The sequence below is a fragment of the Tachyglossus aculeatus genome, chromosome 12, assembly GCF_015852505.1.
Source record: "Tachyglossus aculeatus isolate mTacAcu1 chromosome 12, mTacAcu1.pri, whole genome shotgun sequence".
NCBI lineage: Eukaryota > Metazoa > Chordata > Mammalia > Monotremata > Tachyglossidae > Tachyglossus > Tachyglossus aculeatus.
The window spans coordinates 6,388,910-6,414,010 of record NC_052077.1 but is presented as its reverse complement, the minus strand read 5'-3'; the positions used below and the strand labels follow the sequence as shown (position 1 = coordinate 6,414,010).

Genomic DNA, 25,101 nt, shown 5'->3' with positions numbered 1-25,101 from the left:
GATCATGAGTTCTAATCCCAGCTCCGTCACTTGTCAGCTGTGTAACTTTAGGGAAGTCACTTAACTTCTCTGGGCATCAGTTCCCTTATCTGTAAAATGGGGATGAAGACTGTGAGCCCCATGTGGGACAACTTGATTACCTTATATCTACCCCAGTGCTTAGAACAGTGCTTGCCACATAGTAAGCGCTTAACACCAACATGATTATTATTATTATTATTATTATTATCTACATCTACCCCAGAGCCTAGTCCGGTGCCTGACACAGAGTCCGTGCTTAAATACCATAAAAAATAAAAACAAAGAGAAGGATGGTGACAAATATAACAGGAGCAGCAAGACTTCAGGGTTAGAGTTCAGACCAACAAGTCAAAGAAGACTGTTGTCCTTCTCAATATGCTAGGAATTGATACAGCCTCATACAAAGTTTGAGTTCTTCTCAGGCTGGAGCAGAAGCTAATGGGAATCAGCATTCAGCACCAGAAAGAACAATGCTGTTAACAGATCAGGTCACTGCCTTCAAGGTTTAAGCCACCATTATGTCTAATTTCTATGGTGAACTAAAAATTCACTCACTTGAAAAGGGAATTTGATTTCTCATTCACCAAAGCATCCCAGTATTTTGATCCCTTTTAACTTTAGTTGTGGAATTTTAAAGACAATCAAAAACTGCATATTCTGAGGACTGGGAAATCTAGAACTCTGAAAGAAAGCAGAACCAGCCACAAGAAGTTTAATCAAATAGTTAATCTGTTTTTAGCAGAGTCTCTCAGCTTTATGAAGTGTACTGATGATGGGCCCGATAAACCTTCCACCACCACTTTCCTAAGGAAAAACATGTTCCCAAATGGAACAAGACAATAAAAATAAGGCCAGGACATTACCTGCCTTGAACAATTCTCCATTCCTGGGTTTTCAGGAGAATGTGAGAAGCAGCGTGGCCCAGCAGAAAGAGCACAAGCTGGGGAGTCAGAGGGCCTGGGTTCTAATCCTGACCTTGCCCAATGCTTGCTATATGATCTTGTCAAGTCACTTAATGCCTCTATGCTTCAATTTCCTCAGCTATAAAATGGGGATTAAATACTTATTCTCCCTCCAGCTTGGACTGTGCACCCCATATGGTACAGGGACTGTGTCCGATCTGATTAACTTGTATCTACCCCAGTGCTAAGAACAGTGCCTGACACACAGTAGGCACTTAACCGATATAGTGATAATAATAATATTAATAATTACCCACCCGTGCTGTTATTTGGAGATCTCAGTTAAGTGACATCCAAATAAAATTTATTTCATTTAAAGCAAGAAAAATAGCCTGCACATTGCTCACAGCATGGAAAAAGGATTGCTGCCAGCTGGATGGTCATTGATGACTTCATGACAATTGTTTTCTCTCTGTTTTCAATAGGAAAAAATCATTCCTGTTCTCAGCTCTGTATGCTGCCTTCATATTTGGTGGTCGATACCTAATGAACAAACGGGCAAAGTTTGAACTGAGGAAACCACTAGTTCTCTGGTCACTGAGCCTTGCAGCTTTCAGGTAGGCCCTAGCTCCAAAACCAAAATCATTGTTTCTCTTTGATTATTCACCAACTCAACAAGAACATCAGAATTTCCACTGAAAGGTGGCTTTGAAAACGTTTTCATTTTAGCGGGCAACAATTGATTTTGTTATAAGCATTCAGCACCCCAAGAGGTTGGACATTAAGGAGTTGAATGAGAGGCAAAGCAAGGTCTTTTTTTTTTTTTAAGTGTAGGGCAGATTCAAAATCTTGTCTCCAGATCAGAGCTTGTCCCTGGGTCTCTGATTCCACCCAGATATGAGTCATTACAACTAGAGAATATTTTTGCAGCTGGCAATAACGTCAAGGGCTCTGTCCTGAATTAGAATCTCCAGGCTGTATTCCAAATGAACCTGGGCTAAGAACCATATATGCATTTGAAGAAATAAATTGATATCCCAGACCCTTTTCCCAACACTTCCTTAAAGGTTAAGACCACGGTCACTCTAAGGATTGCTATCAAATCTACTGTCAAAGAACTTTGTGAATCGGTTCTTTGACCTATTTCAACTGGTATCCTAATTTTGCTTTCATGGTAGAAATTGAGGGTGTCATTCAGAAATGTTGAAAATAATCTAAAAATATTGGTATTTGGATAGTTTCATAAATACTCATTTCGTTTGGGTTGGCTATTGACTACTATGACAGGGAATACTGCTTTTAGTAGAAAAAGCTGAATTGTTTTCACCTGCCCAACGTGGAATTGTGGGTTTATGTGTACTTACATCTACCACAGACAAAAGTTTAGCAGAAATAATTTCCATAAAGAAAACCTTTAAGTTTTTGTTATTACCCTACTTAGGCTGTGAACCCCATGTGGGACAAGGACAGCGTCTAACCTGATTAACTTGTATCTACCTTATCACAAAGAAACAGCATTTGATACAAAGTGCTAAATAAACACCATAATTATTAATACCATAATTATCACACTAGAACAAGCCAAAGCCTACTTAGAAGTTGCCTTCTTTTCCTTTCATGAAGTTGGTAAAGATGTTGTTGTTCACATTTTTATTATCAGTCTCTCCCTAACCATTACATACTATCATGTTGCCACATGATAGTGTGGTAGTGTGATAATGGACTCAAAGTAATTCCTCAGTTTTCTCCTAAAATTATAGCAGTCCTTATGCAAGCCAGATAATGTCATTAGAATGAGAGTTAGAATAGAATTCCTTCAATCAGATTCTGAGTCTGTGCTCTTCTGGGTCAATATGACCCTCATTCAGACACATTTCTTCGGGCTTCTATTAGTCATTATGATCATGATTATAATGATGACATGTTGGCTGAAGGAGAGAAATTTCTGATTTGATTCCCTAGATATTCAAGGCATTTGGGCCTGGGTGTTTGAACATTTTCCTAGGGTAAATACAGCTGGTTTTATTTTTAAACGAGAGTTTCCCACAGTTCCTAGGAAGGTAAAGTTGGGACCAACTTTGATTTTGAGTTGTCTTTATTAATATAACAGCAAAAGGTTATGCTGTTATCTGCAGAACATCACAAAGCCAAGACCACTTCTCTTGCAGCAGACACTGAGTCATTCATTCATATTAAGTGTCACATTTCAGCTGGATAACTGCAGTTCATTTTTGAAAGTCCTTCCAGAAATGAAAACTCTGGCTTATCCTCATTTCTTCCCATGGAGTGAAAACCTGCATTTTTATGAGCTTAATTGGCCTTCGGCAGCCTAGGTGGGTATTTTATTGAGTTCCTAGCCTAAATTCTAGGCAACAGAGCACTACTAACTATCTGATGGTATCTCCAGAACTGGTGCCACAAAGTCATAATTCCAAGGAAGTACGCAGTTCTCTGGTTCTAAGGCAATGCTACAGTGAGTGGCATTGAGCCTACAAGTTATATTTACCATTGAGAACTTCTTCTGCACTGAAAATATAGTAGGGTGCTTTTTCTGGCACCTTGTCATTCAGGTTGCTCAGAACCTGAAGCAGCATGGCCTGGGAATCAGAAGGACTTGGGTTCCAATCTCACCTCCCGCTCTTTCCCACCGTGTGAACTTGGGCAAGTCACGTAACTTCTCTGGGCCTCCGTTACCTCATCTGTAAAATGGGGATTAAGACTGTGAGCCCCATGAGGGACAGGGACTGTGTCCAATCTGAAAGTGCTTAACAAATATCATCATTATTATTATTATTATTAATACCAGGGTGTTCTCATGGAGCACTGTTGTCTCTCCTTCAGTAAGATATTACAATGGCATTACCTAGGTTTTATAGGACTTCAGCTTTGGGAGGAGGAGAGAAGGATGATGTATCTTCCCATCAGTAGGCTATATTCAAATGTGTCATTTTTTCATTAGTGGTGGTAGTTGCAAGGAGCCATCCATAGTCTCTTAGCAGTCCCTGCTATGAACAGTAGTATGCATTACAAAATGATTGGCTAGTGTAGAATTTACTCTGTGCTTCAGAACTAATTTCTGCATCCTCCCCTCAGCAGCAGACACTGCGGAGTCCTTGTCTGATTATTGATTAATGTCAGACGTAAAAATTGCCAGGGTCTTCATTCTAAGCTTCCCCCTAAAAAAGGTCTTTCATCACTAGAGCAGTAGGTGATGGTGATGATGGTTGGGAGGAGGGTAATTCTGCAGTCAGACAGTTATTAGAATCAGACTTTCCAAATCTTACCCTGATGAAGTCTGGTGATGCTTCCCCACTCCCTGGAACAGTCACCCTTGCCTGCATGTCAATCTGTAAATCAATTGAGCTCTTTCTGTGTGCAGAGCACTGCACTAAATTCTTGGCAATATGCCCTGCTTTTAATCTTCTGTCTAGTCGTGGGGAGGACAACTTTGTATTTTTGTAACTGTTGTTCTTGAGTCTGATTTTCTCAAGAGGCCCAGTCAAAAGAGCATGGGGATGGGAATCAGGGGACCTGGGTTCTAACCCCTGCACCTCCATTTGCCTTCTGTGTGACCTTGGGCAAATGAATAACTTGTCTGTGCCTCTCAGTTTTATCCTCTGTGAAATGGGGTTTCATTACTCATTCTCCCGCCTACGTAGGCTGTGAGTACCATATGGAGAGAGACTGTGTCTGACCTGGTTAGCTTGTATCTACAGTAGCGTTTAGTACAACACTTGAGATTCTTAGCAACAATGCCATTTATTATTATTATTATTATTATTAATAATAATAAGAAAGTGGAAAAGAGCCTCCCACCCTTCTTAAACCACCCTGATGATTGAACTTAAGGATGAATTATGTAATGGGTAAGATAGTACTTTCCAAGTGCTTAGTACAGTGCTCTGCATACAGTAAGCGCTCAACAAATACAATTGAATCAATTTCAGTGGATTCTGAGAAGCAGCATAGCCTACTGGAAAGAGCATGGGTCTTTAAGTCAGAAGACCTGGGTTCTAATCCTGACTCCACCATTTTCTATTGTATGGCCTTGGGCAAGTCACTTAACTTCTCAGTACCTCTGTTTACCTTATCTGTAAAATGGGGATTAAAACTGTGAGCTTTGTTTGGAACAGGGACTGTCCAAACTGATTATCTTGTATCAATCCCAGTGCTTAGTAAAATACTTGGCACATAGTAAGTGCTTAACAGATATCATTAAAAAATTGCTGAGGTCTCAGTGATATTCTTCATGGGTTCTCCCTTATCACCCTTCTCACAATATGTGTCACTGAGCATGAGAGAACCATGCTAGAGAGTGTGGTTGGCTCAGCATAGATTGTCATCACTGGTGCAAAAACCACACTCACACACGTCCTGCTAATGGTAGGCTATTTCTTTCTCTTCTTAACCCTTGGTATCTGAATGGTGCCCTTGAATGGCAAGGAATCAGAAAAAGCGGGTGACTATTTTATCCAGGAACAGTGGTCAAACTCACAAGTGATTCTCTCAATAACACTCACTTCTGAGTAGAAGCACTGTGGCCTAATGGATAGAGCCCAGGTCTGGGAATCAGAAGAACTTGGGTTCTAATTCTTGCTTGCCACTTGGCTGCTGTGTGACCGTGGACAAATCACTTCACATCTCTCTCCCTCGGTTACCTCATCTGAGAATGGGGATTAAGACTGTGAGCTCCATTTGGGAGAGGGGCTGGATCCAGTTGATTTGTTTGTATTACCCAGATCTTAGGAGAATGCCTGGCACGTGGCGCTTAAATATCATTACTATGATGATTATCATTAATATAATAATAATGTAGTGTCATCAGTGGCAGAGTCATCTTGGAACCACTTGAATAAACCATTCAAATGTGGTTTATATTTCTATGAGTATTATGAATGAAACAAACACAATTACCTTTTGTTTGTTGTCGCTTCCTTCTCTGGATTGGGTCTTGTGCAATTCTGTTTCAAACCCCAGGGGCCTCTTGTTATTTTGGCAACTGGGTGATTAAGATTCTGATGTTCTGTCTTCAATTGGAAAGTCAGCTCTTCAGATGTCTCTTTCACCTATTGTTTTGAAATGGTTGGTTAGTTTTATTTCTCAGAGAAACTTGAAATCGCTTCCTGGTGAGCTGCTAAGGCCTCTGCCGCCATCAAAAGCTCCACTGAAGTGTGATGAGAACTTAACTGGTTGACAGATGGCACTGGTCCTCGGGCTGGCTGGAACTGTCTGGCCTCACCTACTTTTTACTGAGCAGCCCGAATAGGTGATCCTTGAAACTCTTATGGTTTAGAAACCTGCTTTTATTTTCCACCAATGAGATTATCCTAACCTAGTCTAATTAGAATGGATTGCTTACAGTTCAAAATGGGCTTTTAACCTCCCCAAATTTACCAGTTTTTTGATGAGCTAACACCAGGTCAGTTAGAAGAATGGAGCCAAATCCAGTTGTAGGCAGGGCCAACTCTGTTATATTGTACTTTCCCAAGCACTTAGTACTCTGCCCACGGTAAACTCTCAAATACCATTGACTGATTGACAGGTACTTAGGAGCCTAAGTGTCTCTAAAGGATGAGGAATGCAGAGGCAACAATGGAAGATGCTTTCTCTCTGAGCCAAAAGGATGCCCAGAACAGCTTTCTGCAGTCTCTCTGTTGACTGACAACTAGACTTGTTGGCGTGTTCCATTTTGGCTCTGCCAGTGACAGTTTAGTTAAATCTTAGTTTGAGGAGGAAGCTTTTTATTCTTCTGAAGACCTTCTTAGTCGTACCACCTTTGTTTTGACATTTTACTAACAATTTCGATTTGATATTTTGCTAACTTTCTTCCCAGTTTCTGAACTGTGCCTTTTTCTCTCCCTCAGTAAAGCTGAATTTTGTATATGAGTGCTGAGACAGTAGATGGGTTGCATCTCAGGCAACGTCAAGGAGATTAAAGTAACCAGGGTAGAGTATTCATTGATTTGTAACATTTTAAGACTGTTGTGAGCATGTGTGTGAGGGTGTTTTCCCTACAGGTTTAAGGGAGCTTCCATGTGACAAGGGTCATTCATTTAGGTTATTGTAACTCAGCGGGTAGGGGGTAGGGATGATAGGGAAAGATGTGAATTGAAGGAGGATGTTAAGGATTAGCACATCATCAAAATCTCTGACAGACTGAGGCATAGGAAGAAAGTGCCCAGTCTCAAATCTGATAGACAGTTACTCTCTCCCTCCCTTCAAAGCCTTATTGAAGGCCCATCTCTTCCAAGAGGCCTTCCCTGACTAAGCCACCCTTTCCACTTCTCCCACTCCCTTCTGTATTGCCCTGACTTGCTCCCTTTATTCATCTCCCTTCTAGCCTCAGAGCACTTATGTACATATCTGTAATTTATTTTTTTATATTAATGCCTGTCTCCCCCTCTAGACTATAAGCTTGTTATGGACAGGGAGCATGTCTGTTGTTATATTGTACTCTCCCAAGGGCTTAATACAGTGCTTTGCACACAGTAAGTGTTCAATAAATATGACTGAATCAATGAAATTGTTCATCCAATGCCATCAGCCAATCATATTTATTGAGTGCTTTCTACATGCAGAGCACTGTACTAAGTGCTTGGGAGAGTACAGTTATAACAGACACATTCCCTGCCCACAGTGAGCTACAGTCTAGAGGGGAGGCAGACATTAATATAAAAAAATAAAATTACAGATATGTACATAAGTGTTGTGGGGCTGAGAAGAGGGGGATGAATAAAGGGAGCAAGTCAGAGCAAGTCAGGGCGATGCAGAAGGGAATGGAAGAAAAAAGAAAAGAGGGCTTAGTCAGGGAAGGCGTCTTGGAGGAGATATGCCTTCAATAATCAATCGTATTTATTGAGCGCTTACTGTGTGCAGAGCACTGTACTAAGCGCTTAAGGCTTTGAAGCAGGGGAGAGTAATTGTTTCTTGGATAAGAGGGAGGGAGTTCCAGGCCAGAGGCAGGACATGGATGAGAGGTTGGCAGTGAGATAGACAAGATCGAGGTACAGTAAGAAGGTTGGCATTAGAGGAGTTAAGTGTGCGGTCTGGGTTGTCGTAGGAGAGTAGCAAGGTGAGGTAGAGGCAGGCAAGGTGATTGACTGCTTTAAAGTCAATGGTAAGGAGCTTTTAATTGATGTGGAGGTGGTGAGCAACAACTAGAGGTTCTTGAAGAGTTGGGAGACATGGCCTGAATGTTTCTGTGGAAAAATAATGCAGGCAGCAGAGTGAAGTATGTATTGGAGTGGGGTGAGACAGGAGGCAGGGAGGCTGACACAGTAATCAAGGTGGGAAAAGCTAAGTGCTTGGATTAACATGGTAACAGTTTGGATGGAGAGGAAAGGGCAGATTTTAACAATGTTGTGAAGGTCCGACCAACAGGAATTAGTGAGGGATTGAATATGTGGATTGAATGCAGTAAACCAGACCAGATGGCATGCTCATGAAAACCATTGCAAGAGTATTTGGATGGACTAAAGTGACTACTATAACCTTCATCCTACCCCTCAATCATGAAAGAAACTGCAAATAAACTCATTTCGCTATGCAAAGGCCAAAGATGGTAGATGAGCCCAAGAGGAAGTCTCATCCCAGACTCCTAAGCTAATTCTCCACAGCTTTAGCAATCAGTCAATCCATGGTACTTATTAGAAAGTTACTTTGTGCAAAGCCTTCTCCTAAGTGTCTGGGAATGTAAAACTGGGTAAGAAACATTCCCTTTTTGTTGCTAGGGGCATGGGGAGAGTAAATCATCATCATTCAGTGGTATTTATTGAGTGAATTCTGTGTACTAAGTGCCTCTAGACTGTAAACTGTGGGCGGGAATGTTAAGGTTTATTGTTGTATTCCACTTTCCCAAGTGCTTAGTATACTGCTCCGCTCATAGTAAGCGCTTAATAAATACAATTGCGTGAATGCATGACAGAGAGTGCAGTACAACAGAGTTGGTAGACACAATCCCTAACCCCAAGGAGTTTACATGTTTAATAGTAATAATTGTGATATTTGTTAAGTGCTTAGTATGTGCCAAGCACTGTACTAAGCATTGGGGTGGTTACAAGCAAGTCAGGTTGGACTCAGTCCCTGTCCCCTGTGGGGCTCACAGTAGATTGAAACCCATTCTACAGATGCAGTAACTGAGCACAGAGAAGTGAAGTGACTTGTCCAAGGTCACACAGCAGACATGTGACAGAGCCAGGATTGGAACCCATGACCTTCGAACTCCCAGGCCTGTGCTCTATCCACTCCAGCTTGCTGAGGATGTTTGTGTTGCCTCTGCTTATGAACTTATTTTGTCTTCCCTGATAAGGGTGCTTCCGAGAGCATGAAGCTTATGAGGTCTGTGAGTAGGAATGGTTGCAGTTTAAGTTGATTTTAAGGATTTCATATATTAGGGATAGGCGGGCACATTTACTGCATTTGTTTCCTTATTTAATTCGACCTTTGGTGCACCTCATCATCCTGCTCTTTTTTCCTTTCCATGAAGCAGCAGCTCAGCCTAGTGAATAGAGCATGGGCCTGATGGCCAGAAGGACCTGGGTTCTAATTCTGTCTCCTCTGCTTATTTGCTGTGTCACCTTGGGCAAATCACTTTATTCCTCTGTGCCTTTAGTTACCTCATCTGCAAAATGTGGATTAATACTGTAGGCCCCATGCGGGACATGGACTGTGTCCAACCTGATTAGGGTGTATCTTCCAGTGTGTAGTACAGTGCCTGACATAGTAAGCGCTTAACAGATAACATTAAAAAAGAAGGTTTTTAATCCTTTTGTCTACCTTCCATGATTTCTTCTTTTTCTTTCTAATAGTCTCTCTCAGCTTCTTTACTTTTACTTCTCATCTTTCTTTCCCTACCACTTCCCCGACATCCTCTCTCCTGATTACCCTTGCTCCAATCTGTGCTTTTGTTTCCTCTCCTACTGCTTTCTGCCATTTCATTTTTCCCCTGGGTCTAAATTTGTCACATTTATTAGATTAAAAAAAAAGGTGAGAGTAAACCAAACAACATGTTTGTACAGATCATATTTTTAGGGCAAAGTGAGTCAGTTCCAGAATTTCCACAATGTCTAGCATTCACCACCCTCACTTTGGAATTATTAATACTTATCACCCACAGCACAAAGTGTGTTTTGAATTTCTTTTTCTCTAATTAAGCAGTAGTTGCCATTTGTTGCAGTCTTCTTTAAAGTGAGGTGTTGTGTGGCAAAACCACAGCAGAAAGAGGAGAGGTAGCCTGGAGAGTTATATTAAATGTCTCTCTCCCCCTCTAAGCTGTAAACTCACTGAGGACAGAGAATATGTCTATTGTTATAGTATACTCTCCCAATTGCTTTGTGCAGTGTTTTGCACAGAGTAAGCACTCAATAAATCCAATTGAATGAATGAAGGAGAGAGCTGGCCAGAGAGAGATTGGAGGAGGAGAGGAAAGCTCTGTCCCTCCACTCCACATTGAATTATTCCTCTCCTCGTCCTCCTTGGACTAACTCCCTCCCTGGCCTTTAGGTCCCTCCTGGTGCACAGACATGATTGAATCAATCATATTTATTGAGCACTTACTGTGTTCAGAGCTATGTACTAAGCACTTGGGGGAGTACAGTGTAGCAAAATAGGTAGATGCATTCCCTGTCCACAGTGACTTTACAGCTTAAGGGAGGAGACATTTATATAAACTATGGCTATGTGCATAAATGCTGTGGGGCTCGGGGTGGGGGTGAATAAAGGGAGCAAATCAGGGTGATGCAGAAGGAAGTGGGAGAAGAGGAAATGAGGACTTAGTCGGGGAAGGCCTCTTGGAAGTGATGTGTCTTCAATAAGGCTTTGAAGGTGGAAAGACACTGTCAGATATGAAGAGGGAGGGCATTCCCAGCCAGTGGCAGGACATGGGTGAGGGATCAGCGGCAAGATGGGTGATTGAGGTACAGTAAGTAGGGTGGCATTAGAGGAGCGAGTGATTTACACTAGTAATACATGTGGTACTTATGTGCTTACTAAGTGCTGGGGTAGATACAAAATAATAAGGTCCCACATGAGGCTCACATTCGACATAGGAAAGACCACAGGTATTGAATCCCCATTTGGCTGATGAAGGAACTGAGGCACAGAGAAGTTAAATGCCTTGCCCAAGGTCACAAAGCAAGCAATTGGCAGACCTGGTATTAGAACTCAGATCCTCTAATTCCCAGGCCCAAGCTATTTCCATTAGGCCACGCTGCTTTTCATTCAGTCATATTTATTGAGTGCTTACTGCATGCAGAGCACTGTACTAAGTGCTTGGGAAGTACAAGTTGGCAACAGGTAGAGGCGGTCCCTACCCAACAGTGGGCTCACAGTCTCGAAGACTGCTTCCCCTCTAACCAATCTCCTCTTATCAATATAGCAGGTAAAATACATAATGTCTCCCCCTTCTAGACTGTGAGCCTGCTGTTGGGTAGGGATCGTCTCTATATGTTGCCAACTTGTACTTCTCAAGCACTTAGTACAGTGCTCTGCACACAGTAAGCACTCAATAAATATGATTGAATGAATGAATAATGCTCTCCCCATTATCGAAGTTCTACTAAAACCATACCTCCTCCAGGGAGCCTTCCCTGACTGATCCCTCATCTCCCACCTTATTTATTCTCCCGAGTCACATCTGAGCTAGAGTCCATATCCCAAAGCATTTTGGCACTCACCTCACCCCCACAGCAATCATGTAAATATCCCTACACTTACGTTTATATGTGTAATTTATTTTAATGTCTGTCACTCCCTCTAGACTATAAGCTCTTTATGGGCAAGTAACATGTTACCAACTCTGTTAAATTGTACTCTCCCAAGCACTTAGTACAGTGCTGTGCACTTAGTACAGTGCTCAATAAATACCATTTGTTGGTCAGTTTTACTCAGTTGCTTCCTCTTTTTCATTCATATTTATTGAACACTTATTGTGTGCAGAGCACTGTACTAAGTGCTTAGTACTGTACTAAGCACTTAGCACTGTTCCTCTTCTGGTAATTGATTTTAGTGTCTGTTTCCTGACTGGATTTTAAGCTCCTTGAGAGCAGAGATTGTGTTTACTAATTCAATTTTACGCTCCTAGGGCTTAATACAGTGCACGCTCCACAGAGCACATGTGCAATTAATACTATTGGTAGAACAAAACATACTGCGTGCATTAAACTGTTGTGAAAACCAATCCTTAACTCCCACCTTTGACTAAAGAATGCCCTCAACAAATTTAGCAGTGAACCAGTTGTTTGTCTACTATGGCCTCAAGTTGGAAACCTTAATTTTCTATCTTTATTTGTCATAAAGATGATAATGCTTTTTATAAAGCACTAGAGGATCTTCCTTTACTTCTAGTATACATTGGACTTTTCAATTAACAAGGGCCATGAGTTTCAGCAGAAACATAAAGAAGAGTCTGTACAGTGAGCTAAAGAGAAGACAAAAGAAAGCAGACAGAAGATTTTACAGCATTATCTGTGAACTCCTAGGTGACATCAGCAATACACCTGCCGAATGTGTAACAGTTCTAATGGGGTGATTTATTTCATGGAGATCAGAACCCCAAATAAGAAACTACTGATTGGGAAATCTGGTCCATTTCTTAATTGCCTTTTAATGATCAGGGCTTTATCATGGCTAATGTGGGAATGTACCTGTTTATTGTTATATTTTACTCTCCCAAGCCCTTATTACAGTGCTTTGCACACAGCAAGTACTCAGTAAATACAGTTGAATGAATGATTAAGGTTTTTGTTTCCCACCACATTCAGATTCTTAGGCTGAAAAGTGAGGAAGCAATTTAAGATGCTCTGAATCAACACTATCAGTCATCGTTCTTCAGCCATGATAGTGGAAGTAGTGACCTTGAGAAGCAGCATGGCCTAGTGAGAAGGGCATGGGTTTGGGAGTCAGAGGACCTGGGTTCTAGTCCCAGCTCTGCTATGTACCTGCTGTGTGACCTTGGTCCATTGCTTAACTTCTCTGTGCCTCAGTTGACCTGCAGAATGGGGATTCAATTCTGTTCTCCCTCCTACTTAGACTGTGAGTTCCATCTGGGACCTGATTATTTTTTATCTTCCCCAACACTTGTAGAGTGTTTGGCACATGGTAAGCACTTAATGAATACAGCACCTATTATTATTAATACATGTTCACTCACCTTTTGCCCAACAAGGAAAGAAAGGGACCTGGAGAAGTTAGAACTTGGAGTCCTTCTGGAAGTAGTTCACAGTTTCTGATCATTTCAGGATCCAAGATAAAAGCTTTCCTCAATAGGGCTGCCGAGTCATCTCGGGTTGATCCAGTGACATTTAGCCTGATTTTTCAACAGAAATGAGGGTGAATATGAAGTACAAACTAAGTGACTGCATTTTGTGGAAATTCCCAGAGGAAAGGAAGTTTCTCCAGCAGCTGTTGTGGCCAGTAAAGATGTAAACAGAACATCACCTGTTTCAAGCCCTTGAGTGTAGTAGAAAAAGAACAGGTCATGTTCCCAGGTCCCTATCTAAAAAAGCCAGTAGTTCCCTTCCAAAAATATAGATACTTTGGCTCTGAGAAGAAGTAAAAACAAAATTCCAGCTCCTAATTCCCATATCTCAGGGCCTCATCCACACTCCACATAGTTGCAAAATACAAAGCATCTTCTAAGCACATTGTTTAAAGTACTCGTCCCCATTTTTGAAAGAAATGTGAAATACAGAATATTCTTGGAAAATCAAGGTAGGTGCCAGATCTGAAAAATGCCATTCAGCCTAATTTTTTGACCCTTTTTCTACCTTCTGGGTCATCCTTGTAGCCTCTTAGTAATACTTTCTACAGAAGTGTTGTGGACAGTTACCTTTTACATCAGAAAAAACTTCCTTTCTTCTCCTCCTACCCTGACCCACTCTGCTTCTCCCTTCCACCTATAGCTGATGAGCATTTAGGATCAATTTAGCTCATCTGACTATTAGATGGAGTGGTTTCAGCTGACCGCATTTAGCAACTACACTTCCAGAGAATGGGGTGAGGGGGTGGTTGGAAGTTTGATGAAGGACAGGCAAAGATTGGAAGAGCATGGACTCTCCTAGAGTCACCAAAAGGGTACAAGAAGAGGTCTTTTCTGCCATAGATTGGTCATTCATTCAATTGTATTCATTGAGCTGTGTGCAGAGTACTGTACTAAGTACTTGGGAGAGTACAATAAAACAATAAACAGATTCCTTGCCCACAACAAACTTACAAATGTAGAGGTGCAGCGACAAGATCACCAAACCATTTCACTCCAGGATTGATATTTTTTTTTGTTAGCTAAGTGGTTGTGTGAGAGTAGGGAGTGTGTAGTTGAATCAGTTAGACTTTGAGTATACTTTTTTAAATGACATTTGCTAAAGTGCTTTACTAGGTGGCAGGCACTGTACTGGTAGATACAAATTAATCAGGTTGGACACAGTTCATGTCCCAAATGGGGCTCGCAGTCTAAATCCCCATTTACAGATGAGGTAAGTGAGGCACAGAAAAATTAAGTGACTTGCCCAGTGTCACACAGAAGATACATGGAGAAGCCAGGATTAGAACCCAGGTCCTTCTGACTCCCATAGCCGTGCTCTATTCACCAGGCCATGCTGCTTCTTTCGAACTGTGCATGGATTTTTTTCACACCTCTAAACTTTCAACACCTGCCTTTCTATCTCAGTGGACTTTTAGTTCAGTGCCTGCTCTCAGATGATGTCACCGCCACCAGAAAGCGTTTAGTTTGGAGTAAGACAAACACACATATCCTGTGTTTTGGCAGTTTATTTATTTTCCCCTATTCTAGTCTGTAAGCTCGTTTTGGGTAGGAAACATGTCTACCAATCTGTTGCATTGTACTCTCTCAAGCATTCTATACACAGTAAGTGCTCAGTAAATACCACTGATTCATCAAGAGCAGTTAAAGAGAAGGAAGATGAACAGCAGTCTCTCCCAGCAATGTATTGCCGTTATAGAGCAAGGCTGCCTCTGTGGATGTTTTATATTGAATTTGGAGTTTCTTTGTTTGAGAACACTGGGGAGGAAGCTTAGAAAGAAGGTACCATGTTACACCTGAATTAAATAGAAAATTAGAGTGCCTGCAGAATGCTTACCTTTAGAGGTGCCCCATAGCCTTATGAATACTCATTCAGGAAGTGACCCTTTGACATAAAGCGGCAGAGAAGATATGACTTTTGTCCACAAGGCCAAGAGGAAGTGGCTAGTCATTCTAGGTCACCGTAACCTTAGAGCCACATACCTTTGCTATCACTCAAGCGGAATGTGAGACTGATTTCAGGAAGTTTGTGTGATTCATTTTTCTGGGTAGAATATTTGATCCCCTCCCTTCTAGGAGGGACCCCAGGAAAAGCTGAGAAGCAGTGTGGCTTAGAGGGTAGAGCACAGGCCTGGAAATAAGAAGGACCTGAGTTCTAATCCCACTCTGCGATTTTTTTGCTGGGTGACCTTGGGCAAGTGTGTTCACTCCTCTGCTTCAGTTACCTCATCTGTTAAATGGGGATTTAGACTGTGAGCCCCATATGGGACGTGGATTGGGTCCTACCTGATTAACTTGTATCTACCCCAACATTTAGTACAGTCCCTGACATATAGTAAGTGCTTAACAAATGCCGTAAACAAAAAAAGTCTTTGTATGGTCAAGCTCAGAAGATATCAAGATGATATACAAAGTATGAATTTTTTTTCAGTCCAAAGCTTCACTTGACACCATCATGGGATCCCTTGCTGATTTATATCCTGAGATCACGAGAAAGTTAAACAGTTCATCCAGTGAGGACTCAACTAAGTGATTGTAAAAATCACTTAACACATACCACTATAATTATTATTTATTGTTATAGTGTACTCTCCTCTGCACTTATCGCGCTGCTTTATACACAGAAAGCGTTCAATTAATATGATTGAATGAATGAGTAAATGACTGTGCTTCATTCAGTAATTAAAGCAGGTTCTAGCCAAACTGCAGAAGAGGACAGTGTGGGGAAGCCTATTGATTTGGTATACCAGGTCTTCTGGCTATAGCTCTCTGTAGCTATTCACTGCCCAGTCTTTGGGTTTAGAGGTTTAATGGCCCAAAAGACAAACAAATGGATTTTAGCGCAAATTAAACCAAAATGGTCTTTGGAAGGCCAAATGACTCGACTTAGATTAGCGTATTTTGGACACATAATCAGGAGGACTAATTCTCTGGGGAAGACACTAATGCTAGGAGAAGTCCAGGGAAAACGTGGATGAGGCAGAGCAGCAGCTAGATGGATAGAGACCCTAACAACGATAATGGAAGAACCATTAGAAAGGTTGCGGATTATGGCAGAGGACGGGACGTTCCGGTGAAAGTACATCCATGGAGTCTCTATGAATTGGAAATAACTCAAAGGCACTTAATAATAATAATTTAAAAGTCCCCCCCAAAGTCCACCCAAATTTACCCCTCCCACCAACCCACCCCGTGTCCTTCACCAACATCCTGGAGGTGCACTTTTCTGCACTTCGCCACAAAAATGGCCAGCCCTTGATTTGGAAGACTCGAAAGACATCATTTCACGGATTAAGGCACTGCCCCTACAGAGCCTCAGTGACTTATCAGCAGGGAAAGGGAAGATAAGAAGGTTGGGTCGGCTCGTTCAGGTTCTGGAATACGGTTTCAATTACCAAGTGGATTCGGAGGAGTTAAGAAATGAGTCCTTCTAAAGAAGTTTGATCTTTCTCATTTGGGAGGATTCCAAAAGGGAGTGAGAATCTTAAAGAGCCTAGCTGGAAAACACTGAAATGTGTCAGTGGACTTGGGAGCATTTTCATTTGCCGCTTATTGCTTTTAGCTTATAATGAGAACATTAGACTGTTCAGTTTTTGGGTTTTGTTTTTCATTAGTAGGCCCATATTGCTTTCATCATCATCAAGTTTTATGGTGCCAAAATGGTTTATGGTATCATTATAATTAATTCTTATGGAGTTCGGCTCTTTGACCCCCATGGTTCACAATTTTCTCTCCCTGAAGGCAGAGGTCGTGTCTACTTGGCCTCCTAAGCTCTTAGCACAGTACTCTGCACCCAGTAGGCACTCAATGAATAGCACTGATTGATGGATTGAATGGCACCCAAAGTGAAACACCGCTAGGCCTGCTAAAACTGCAACTTCGAATGAGGAAAAAAAGAGACCACTCCAAGTGCCCATCCATTTTTGGAAAGTCACACTTCTCTGGTTTCTGCAAGAAAACTGGGTCAAGGATTCTACCGGTTACCAGCTGTAAGTGTGAATATTCTCACCTGTGGCTCTACTGCCATCTGGGAGCTCTAAATCCTGTTTTAAAAACCCCAGCTGAGATCTCGGGCCTGAGCAGAAAAATAATGCCAGCTGGAAAAAGGATTCACTAAAGATATTTTCCCAATTGGCATCTACGAACTGATTTCGTAGTAAGATCCATCCTCTCTTCCATCCTTAGACTGTGAGACAGATGTGGGACAGGGGTGGCATCTAATCTGTTTATTTCATATCTACTCCAGTGCTTTGGACAGTGCTTGGCACATAGGACTTACCTAGCATTACCATTATTATAATTAGCTATTCATTCAATCATATTTATTGCACACTTACTGTGCACAAAGCACTGTACTAAGCACTTGGGAGAGAAGCAGCGTGGCACAGTGGCTAGAACATGGGTCTGGGAATCTGAAAATAATGGGTTCTAATTCTGACCGCCGCTTGTCTGCTGTGTGACTTTGGGCAAGTCGTTTCCCTTCTCTGTGCCTTGGTTACCTCATCTGTAAAATGAGGACTGAGACTGTGAGCCCCATGTGGGACAGGGACTGTGTCCAAACCGATTTCCTTGCATCCACCCCAGCACTTAGTACAGTGCGTGGCATGCAGGAAACACTTAACAAAAACCACAATTGTTGTTACTATTATTAATTATAATACAACAGTCGAAGTTATTCAGTAAGTGTTTACTGTGTACAGAGCATTGTACTAAACACTTGGGAGAGTGCGGTAGAGTAAAATCAAAATAAGAAGTTGCTAGTGAAGCAGCGTGGCTCAGTGGAAAGAGCCCAGGCTTTGGAATCAGAGGTCATGGGTTCAAACCCCGGCTCCGCCAGTTGTCAGCTGTGTGACTTTGGGCAAGGCACTTCACTTCTCTGGGCCTCAGTTCCCTCATCTGTAAAATGGGGATTAAGACTGTGAGCCCCCTGTGGGACAACCTGATCACCTTGTCACCTCCCCAGCACTTAAAACAGTGCTTTGCACATAGTAAGCACTTAATAAATGCCATTATTATTATTATTATTATTATTTTTAGTGTGCCAACAAGTTGGAGGGAATGTGTTGAAGGGAGAAACTGGACCTTCTTGGTGGTTACACCTAGATTCTCCTTTAGCCTTTACTCCCAGAGGAGTCTCCCAAGTGCTTTTTACAGTGCTTTGCACACAGTAAGTGCTCAATAAATACAATTGAATGAATGACCCTCAGGGACTAGAAGCACTTCTGAAATAATTTCCCAGATAATGTATTGGTACCACCCTGCATTTGCAGGAGCAGTGTCGTCTAGTGGAAAGAGCATGCGCCTGGGAGTCTGAGGACCTGGGTTCTAATCCTGGCCCAGCCACTTGCCTGCTGGGTGACCTTGGCCAAGCTACTTCGATTTCTCTGTGCCTCAATTTCCTCATCTAAAAATGGGGATTCAATACCCGTTCTCTCTACTACTCAGACTGTGAGCCCTACGTGGGACCTGTACCTTCAACTTGTGTCTACTCCAGGAGGTAGAATGGTGCTGGACATATAGTATGCACCTAACAAATACCTTGATAACAGTAACAATTTGCGAGTGAAGAAGTGGTTGACTCATCGTGGGGCTCGGCTGAGTTGATCAAAGGAAAACTCCTTGTGGGAAATGATTCTTTTGTTGACCTGAACCTTCCTGGCTTGAGTGGACTTTTACAGTCTAACCCACTAGACTGTAAACTCATCCTTTAGGCTGAAGAGCTTATTGTGGGGAGGGAATGTATCTTTTAAGCAGCGTAGTCTAGTGAGTAGAAATGGGCCTAGGAGTCAGAAGGTCCGGGGTTCTAGCCCCGGCTCTGCTGCTTCTCTGTTGTGGGCAAGTCACTTCACTTCTCTGTGCCTCAGTTACCTCATCTGCAAAATGGGGATCAAGACTGTGAGCCCCTCGTGAGACAGGGATTGTTTCCAACCCTATTTGTTTGTATTCACCCCAGCGCTTAGTAAGGTGCCTGGCACATAGTAAGTGCTTAACAAATACAATTGTTATCATTATTCATATTCTTATTATTACAGTTCTCTGCACACAGTAAGCGCTCGTTAAATATGACTAATTGATTACTTAGCGTGGTATTTACCACATAGTGAGCACTTAACAAATACCACAATTATGATTGTCATTATGAAGACTATGGTTTTAGGAGCCATGTATCTTCTCTGTCTCAGAACCCACTCCTGGTGCCAGGGTGCATACCTGACTACTACTTAAGAGAAGCAGCGTGGCTCAGTGAAAAGAGCCCGGGCTTTGGTGTCAGTGGTCGTGGGTTCAAATCCCAGCTCCGCCAGTTGTCAGCTGTGTGACCTTGGGCAAGGCACTTAACTTCTCTGGGCCTCAGGTTCCTCATCTGTAAAATGGGGGTTGACTGTGAACCCCCCGTGGGACAATCTGATCACCTTGTATCCCCCAACACTTAGAACAGTGCTTTGCACATAGTAAGCACTTAATAAATGCCATTATTATTATTATTATTATTATTATTATTACTAGGCTCCATTTGGGGCTTTTTCAGCCTTACCTATGCACCACAAACAGACTCCTAGAGTCCCAGGAACCTCTGGGTGTCCCAAGAGTCCAGTGGCCATCCACGAATGTACTGACCAAGTGTCTCTAGCCCCACAGACAGGTAGTAGCCTCCAGTGTTCATATCTTTAACTAAAATCAGAAGGACCTGGGTTCTAATCCCAGATGCACCACTTGTTTGCTGTGTGACCTTGAGCAAGTCACTTAACTTCTCTGGGCCTCAGTTACATCATCTGTCCAATGGGGATTTTAAAACTGTGAGACCCATGTGGGACATGGGTTGTGGTCTAATCTGAATAACTCATATGATGATGATGGTGGTGGTATTTGTTAAGCGCTTACTTTATGCCAAGCACTGTTATAAGCGCTGGAGTAGATACAAGGTAATCAGGTTATCCCACGCGGAGCTCACAGTCTTAATCCCCATTTTACAGATGAGATAACTGAGGTGCAGAGAAGTTAAGTGACTTGCCCAAAGTCAAACAGCTGCTAAGTGGCGGAGCTGGGATTAGAACCCACGACCTGTGACTCCCAAACCCGTGCTCTTTCCACTAAGCATCTACCCCAGTGCTTAGTACAGTGTCTGGCACATAGAAAGCACTTAACCGATACCATAAAAAATGCTTTTCAGGCCCTTTAGGTGAAACTGCACAGAAAGCGCTCATAGTTTCTTTTATCATTATGATTATATTTGTTAAACACTTACTATGTCAAGCACTTTCCAAGAGACACTGTTCTAAGTGCTGAGATAGATTAATTAGGTTGGATACATTTCCTGTCCCATATGGGCTTCACAGGAGGGAGACAGGTATTTAATCCCTGTTTTACAATTGAGGAAACTGAAGCACAGAGAAGTCAGTGACTTATCCAAGGTCATACAACAAGCAATTGGCAGAGCTGGGCTTAGAACCTAAATCTTCTGATTCCCAAATGTGGGATCTTTCCATTAGGCAGGGCAAAAAGGAGTAACAAATTATATTATCATAATCTGCCCAGGAAAGCAGATTAGGTTAACACATTTAATTTGTCAGAATTTTTTTCCAAGTTAGGTTTGTTCTGTGCAGACGAGGCCACGGTCAGCCTCCTGTAATAGAAGGAAGGCAGTAAGGCAGGTGAAATAATTCCATGTTCACAGATTAGGAGTGGGAAACTGTAATCTGTGTGACAGAAAAAAATAATTACCTTGGGGCTGTTCAAGACTGTTCAAGGCACTGGTCCTGCCTTATGAAATGTTTCCTCAAATGCTGTTTCTAATTGGTGTGTCCTGTTCTAATAGAAAGGCTTCCAGATAAAACACTGAGTTAGTGTTTGAGCAAGATGCCAATGTACTAATCCTAATCTACTGTCAATGGGCAAAGGTAGAAGATGAAGTGATAAACTAAAGGAAAAACCTTCAACCACTGGCTTTAAAACAGGGGTGTGCCACTTTTTCCACGTCTAGACAGGTTAACACCCTATTTTAGTTTCAACACGGTATAGTGGGAGGACAGGGCAGGGCACTGGGGAGATCTGTGAAAAACGAAGAAAGAGAGCTAGGAGCCAGATAAATGCATTTGAAACATGTGCCTCATAGTGACATGGCCAAAGCTTTCTACTTGAGAAGGGTTATTCAGATGCTGCGAGAAGCAGCGTGGCTCAGTGGAAGGAGCCCGGGCTTGGGAGTCAGAGGTTGTGGGTTCGAATCCTGGCTCTGCCACTTGTCAGCTGGGTGACTTTGGGCAAGTCACTTCATTTCTCTGGGCCTCAGTTCCCTCATCTGTAGAATGGGGATGAAGACTGTGAGCCCCCTGTGGGACAACCTGATCACCTTGTAATCAATCAATCATATTTATTGAGCGCTTACTGTGTGCAAAGCACTGTACTAAGCGCTTGGGAAGTACAAGTTGGCAACATATAGAGACAGTCCCTACCCAACAGTGGGCTCACAGTCTAAAAGATTGTAAGATCCCCAGCACTTAGAACAGTGCTTTGCACATAGTAAGCGCTTAATAAATGTCATTATTGTTAGTATTATTATTATGTCTGTTTCCTGGCATTACTTTGTTACGGAGAAGCAGTGTGGCTCAATGGATAGAGCACAGGTCTGGGAGTCAGCAGGAGCTCGGCCACTTGTCTGCTGGGTGACCTTGACCAAGTCACTTCTCTTCTCTGTGCCTCAGTCACCTCATCTGTAAAATGGGGATTAAGACTATGAGCCCCACGTGGAACACGGACTGTGTCCAACCTGATGAGCCTGTATCTACCCCAGCACGTAGTAAAGTGCCTGACACATAGTAAGTGCTTTGCAAGTACCATAAAAAAAACCTATTTCATCACAAAAGGGTCTTCAAAAATTAGCTGGACCAGTTGACATCCAGCATCAATGAAAACCAGGGGAAAGGCCACCAGGTTCCCAGGTTTCCCGTGGAATGAGGTACTGGATTGGATTTTAGCCTCAGAGTCTTCATGTTTTCTAGAAGCTGTTTGTCTCTATATGTTTCCAACTTGTACTTCCCAAGCGCAGGGCTCTGCACACAGTAAGTGCTCCATAAATACTATTGAATGAATGGATGAATGTAGTAACTTCTCATCTTTGTTTTGCCAAGGAGTTGCCATGGCAAAGAACACATGATCAATGTGGTAATAGTGGATGAAGTTGTAAGAGGGAGGAGTAACAGGAGGACCTTGTCTAGGGTTAGTTAGGGTAGTTCTTACCTGTTAGCGCTGTGCCAAATGCTTAGTGCAGTGCTTTGCACGCAGTAAGCACTCAATAAATACCACTGATTGATTCTGGGTTAATACAAAGGAAACGAGCTCACACACAGACCCCGTCCCTCAAGGGGTCCAAGCAGGGGAGGACTGAGACCAAATAGTAATTGTAGAGAAGTCACAGCTTGTTGTTGTACTTTTATACTGAACTCTCCCAAGCACTTAGTACAGTGTTGTGCACACAGTAAGTGCTCAGTAAATACAACTGATTGACAGACAGATTAATGCAGAGAAGCAGCGTGGCCTAGCGGAGAGAGCACAAGCCTGGGAGTCAGAAGGACCTGGTTTCTAACCCCGGCTGCACCACTTAATAATAATAATAATAATAATCGTGGCATTTATTAAGCGCTTACTATGTGCAAAGCACTGTTCTAAGCTCTGGGGTAGATACAAGGTAATCAAGTTGTACCACGTGGGGCTCACCGACTTAATCCCCATTTTACAGATGAGGTAAATGAGGCACAGAGAAGTGAAGTGACTTGCCCACTTGTCTGCTGTGGGACCTTGGGAAAGTCACTTCACTTCTCTGTGCCTCAGCTTCCTTATCTGTAAAATAAGGATTAAGACTGTGAGCCTCACATGGGACAGGGACTGTGTCCAACCCGATTAGCTTGTATCGAGCCCAGTGCTTAGTACAGTGCCTGGCACATAGTAAACATTTAACAAATACCATAAAAAAATGATAGAGAGTCCATCACTCTGGAAGGGCACAGATTGATAGTGTACTGCTCTTGGAGAGGGCCGTCTCAATATTGTTTTCATATTGCTTCGACTTCCCCAGAGCCCTAAAGTTAACGATAATAATGATGGTATTTGTCGAGCACTTACTATGTGTCAAACAGTGTTCTAAGTGCTGTGGTAGAAATAAGCTAATCAGGTTGGACACAGTCCCTGTCCCACGTGGGGCTTACAATCTTAAACCCCATTTTACAGGTGAGGAAATTGAGGACCAGAGAAGTGAAGTGACTTGCTCAAGGTCACACAGCCAACAAGCGGCGGAGCTGGGATTAGAACCCAGATCCTTCTGATTCCCAGGTCTGTTCTCTTTCCACTGGGCCATGCCGCTTCTCTCCGGGTCTTGCAGTTGGTGACGCTGTCCTGTAGTAAGAGAAGGAAGGTTGTTTGGAGCAAAGCAACCTTGGACAAATCCCCAAAATTGTGGCAATTCCATGTTTGGAGGTTTGGCAGTGGGACCATCTCCAATCTCCACCCCCTGCCTCCTTCCAAACACACATGTACACACACACACGCACACATGGAAATACAATTTAATGCAAATCATATAAAAACCAGTGTGCATCTACATACGTAATTATGTTGCAGAGCCATATCTATTTCCCCACAAAATTCTGTCACAAATTATCAACTACCTTCTACAGCGCTAGAGAGGGTAGCAAAGCAGTCATCCAAACGCGATCAAAATATGAGGTTTTTACATTCAAAATGTTTCCCTTTGCAGAGAAGAGTAATTACTGGAAATCACTAGAATGTTTTAAAGTCCATTTGAAGGCGAACTTCATAATGAGCATTAGGAAAATCTATCTTTAAAGTGACTGAGAGTTTAATGTCGGAAGGACTAGAATTTCACACCAAGGAAGCCAAAGGTATTTCTGTCTTCCAACAAAGACACCATTCAGTCTCTCACACGAGGTTTGTGTTTGCCCTTAGAGCCGAGGCTGTGCTGGTCTCTGGCCTCGGCTGCCCAGTGATAAGTCAGCCAAGCCAACACTATGTTGGCTACTTTTTCTCTTACTTTATAAGAATGAGTGAAAATCCTTCAACAATATAGGTGCCTTTCTGGTCAAGGAATGCAGTTTAAAGATCATTCATTTTTCCTTTAGGACTTGGAAGTAGCAATTTTGTTGCACATGGGCACTTGATTAATCAATAATTAATCAATCATATTTATTGAGCACTTACTATGTGCAGAGCACTGTTCTAAGTGCTTGGGAGAGTTCAGTATAACAGTTGGCTGTGTAAGCTCATCTCTAGTCTATAAGCTCATCATGGGCGGGGAATGTGTCCATTGTTGTATTGCATTCTCCCAAGTTCTTATTACAGTGCTCTGCACACAGTAAGCACTCAATACTTACTCACAATAAGCACTCGATTGAATGAAAGTTCCCTGTCCACATTCTCTGTCCACAATGAATTTACAGTCTAAAGGGGGATTAGCAGATTTAATTCAGGTTGCAATTTACTTCAAGCCCAGTGTCCATGGATGTAGGGCAGAATCCACTCAGTTCCCCCAACCTCATCCCCCTACTTTACCCTCCAAAGATGGGGTGTGGACAGGAGAATCGGTCATTCAGTCAATTTATTGAGCACTTACTGTGAGCAAATCACTGTACTAAGCGCTTGGGAGAGTACAATATAACCCACATAGCGGAGTCATTTTCAGGTGGGCTGGAGGAGAGAAGTCTGTGCTAATGCTCCGCAATCTCCATGAGCTCTTCAGATTCCTTTAATTCCATCCTCTCAGATTCCTTCAAACATCCTCTTCTGGTGGATTCTGATTTCACTTTTAGAAGCCTTGCAATAGAGGCAGGCTTGTTCTGGGTCTAGAATGTGTTTTTATTTATTGCAGATGTTACCCTCATGAGTTTCCCTCATTTCTCTCTCCCTCAACCTCCCTCT

General features: G+C 42.4%; 1 protein-coding gene across 1 annotated transcript in view; it reads left to right on the top strand.

Annotated features, from left to right (window-relative positions):
- Positions 1-25,101, top strand: part of ELOVL6 (ELOVL fatty acid elongase 6) — a 134,801-nt gene that overhangs the window by 93,764 nt on the left and 15,936 nt on the right. Inside the window, exon 2 of the mRNA XM_038755279.1 lies at positions 1,409-1,540. Within this exon, the coding sequence (XP_038611207.1) occupies positions 1,409-1,540 (132 nt within the window). The remainder of the gene's footprint in view (positions 1-1,408; positions 1,541-25,101) is intronic.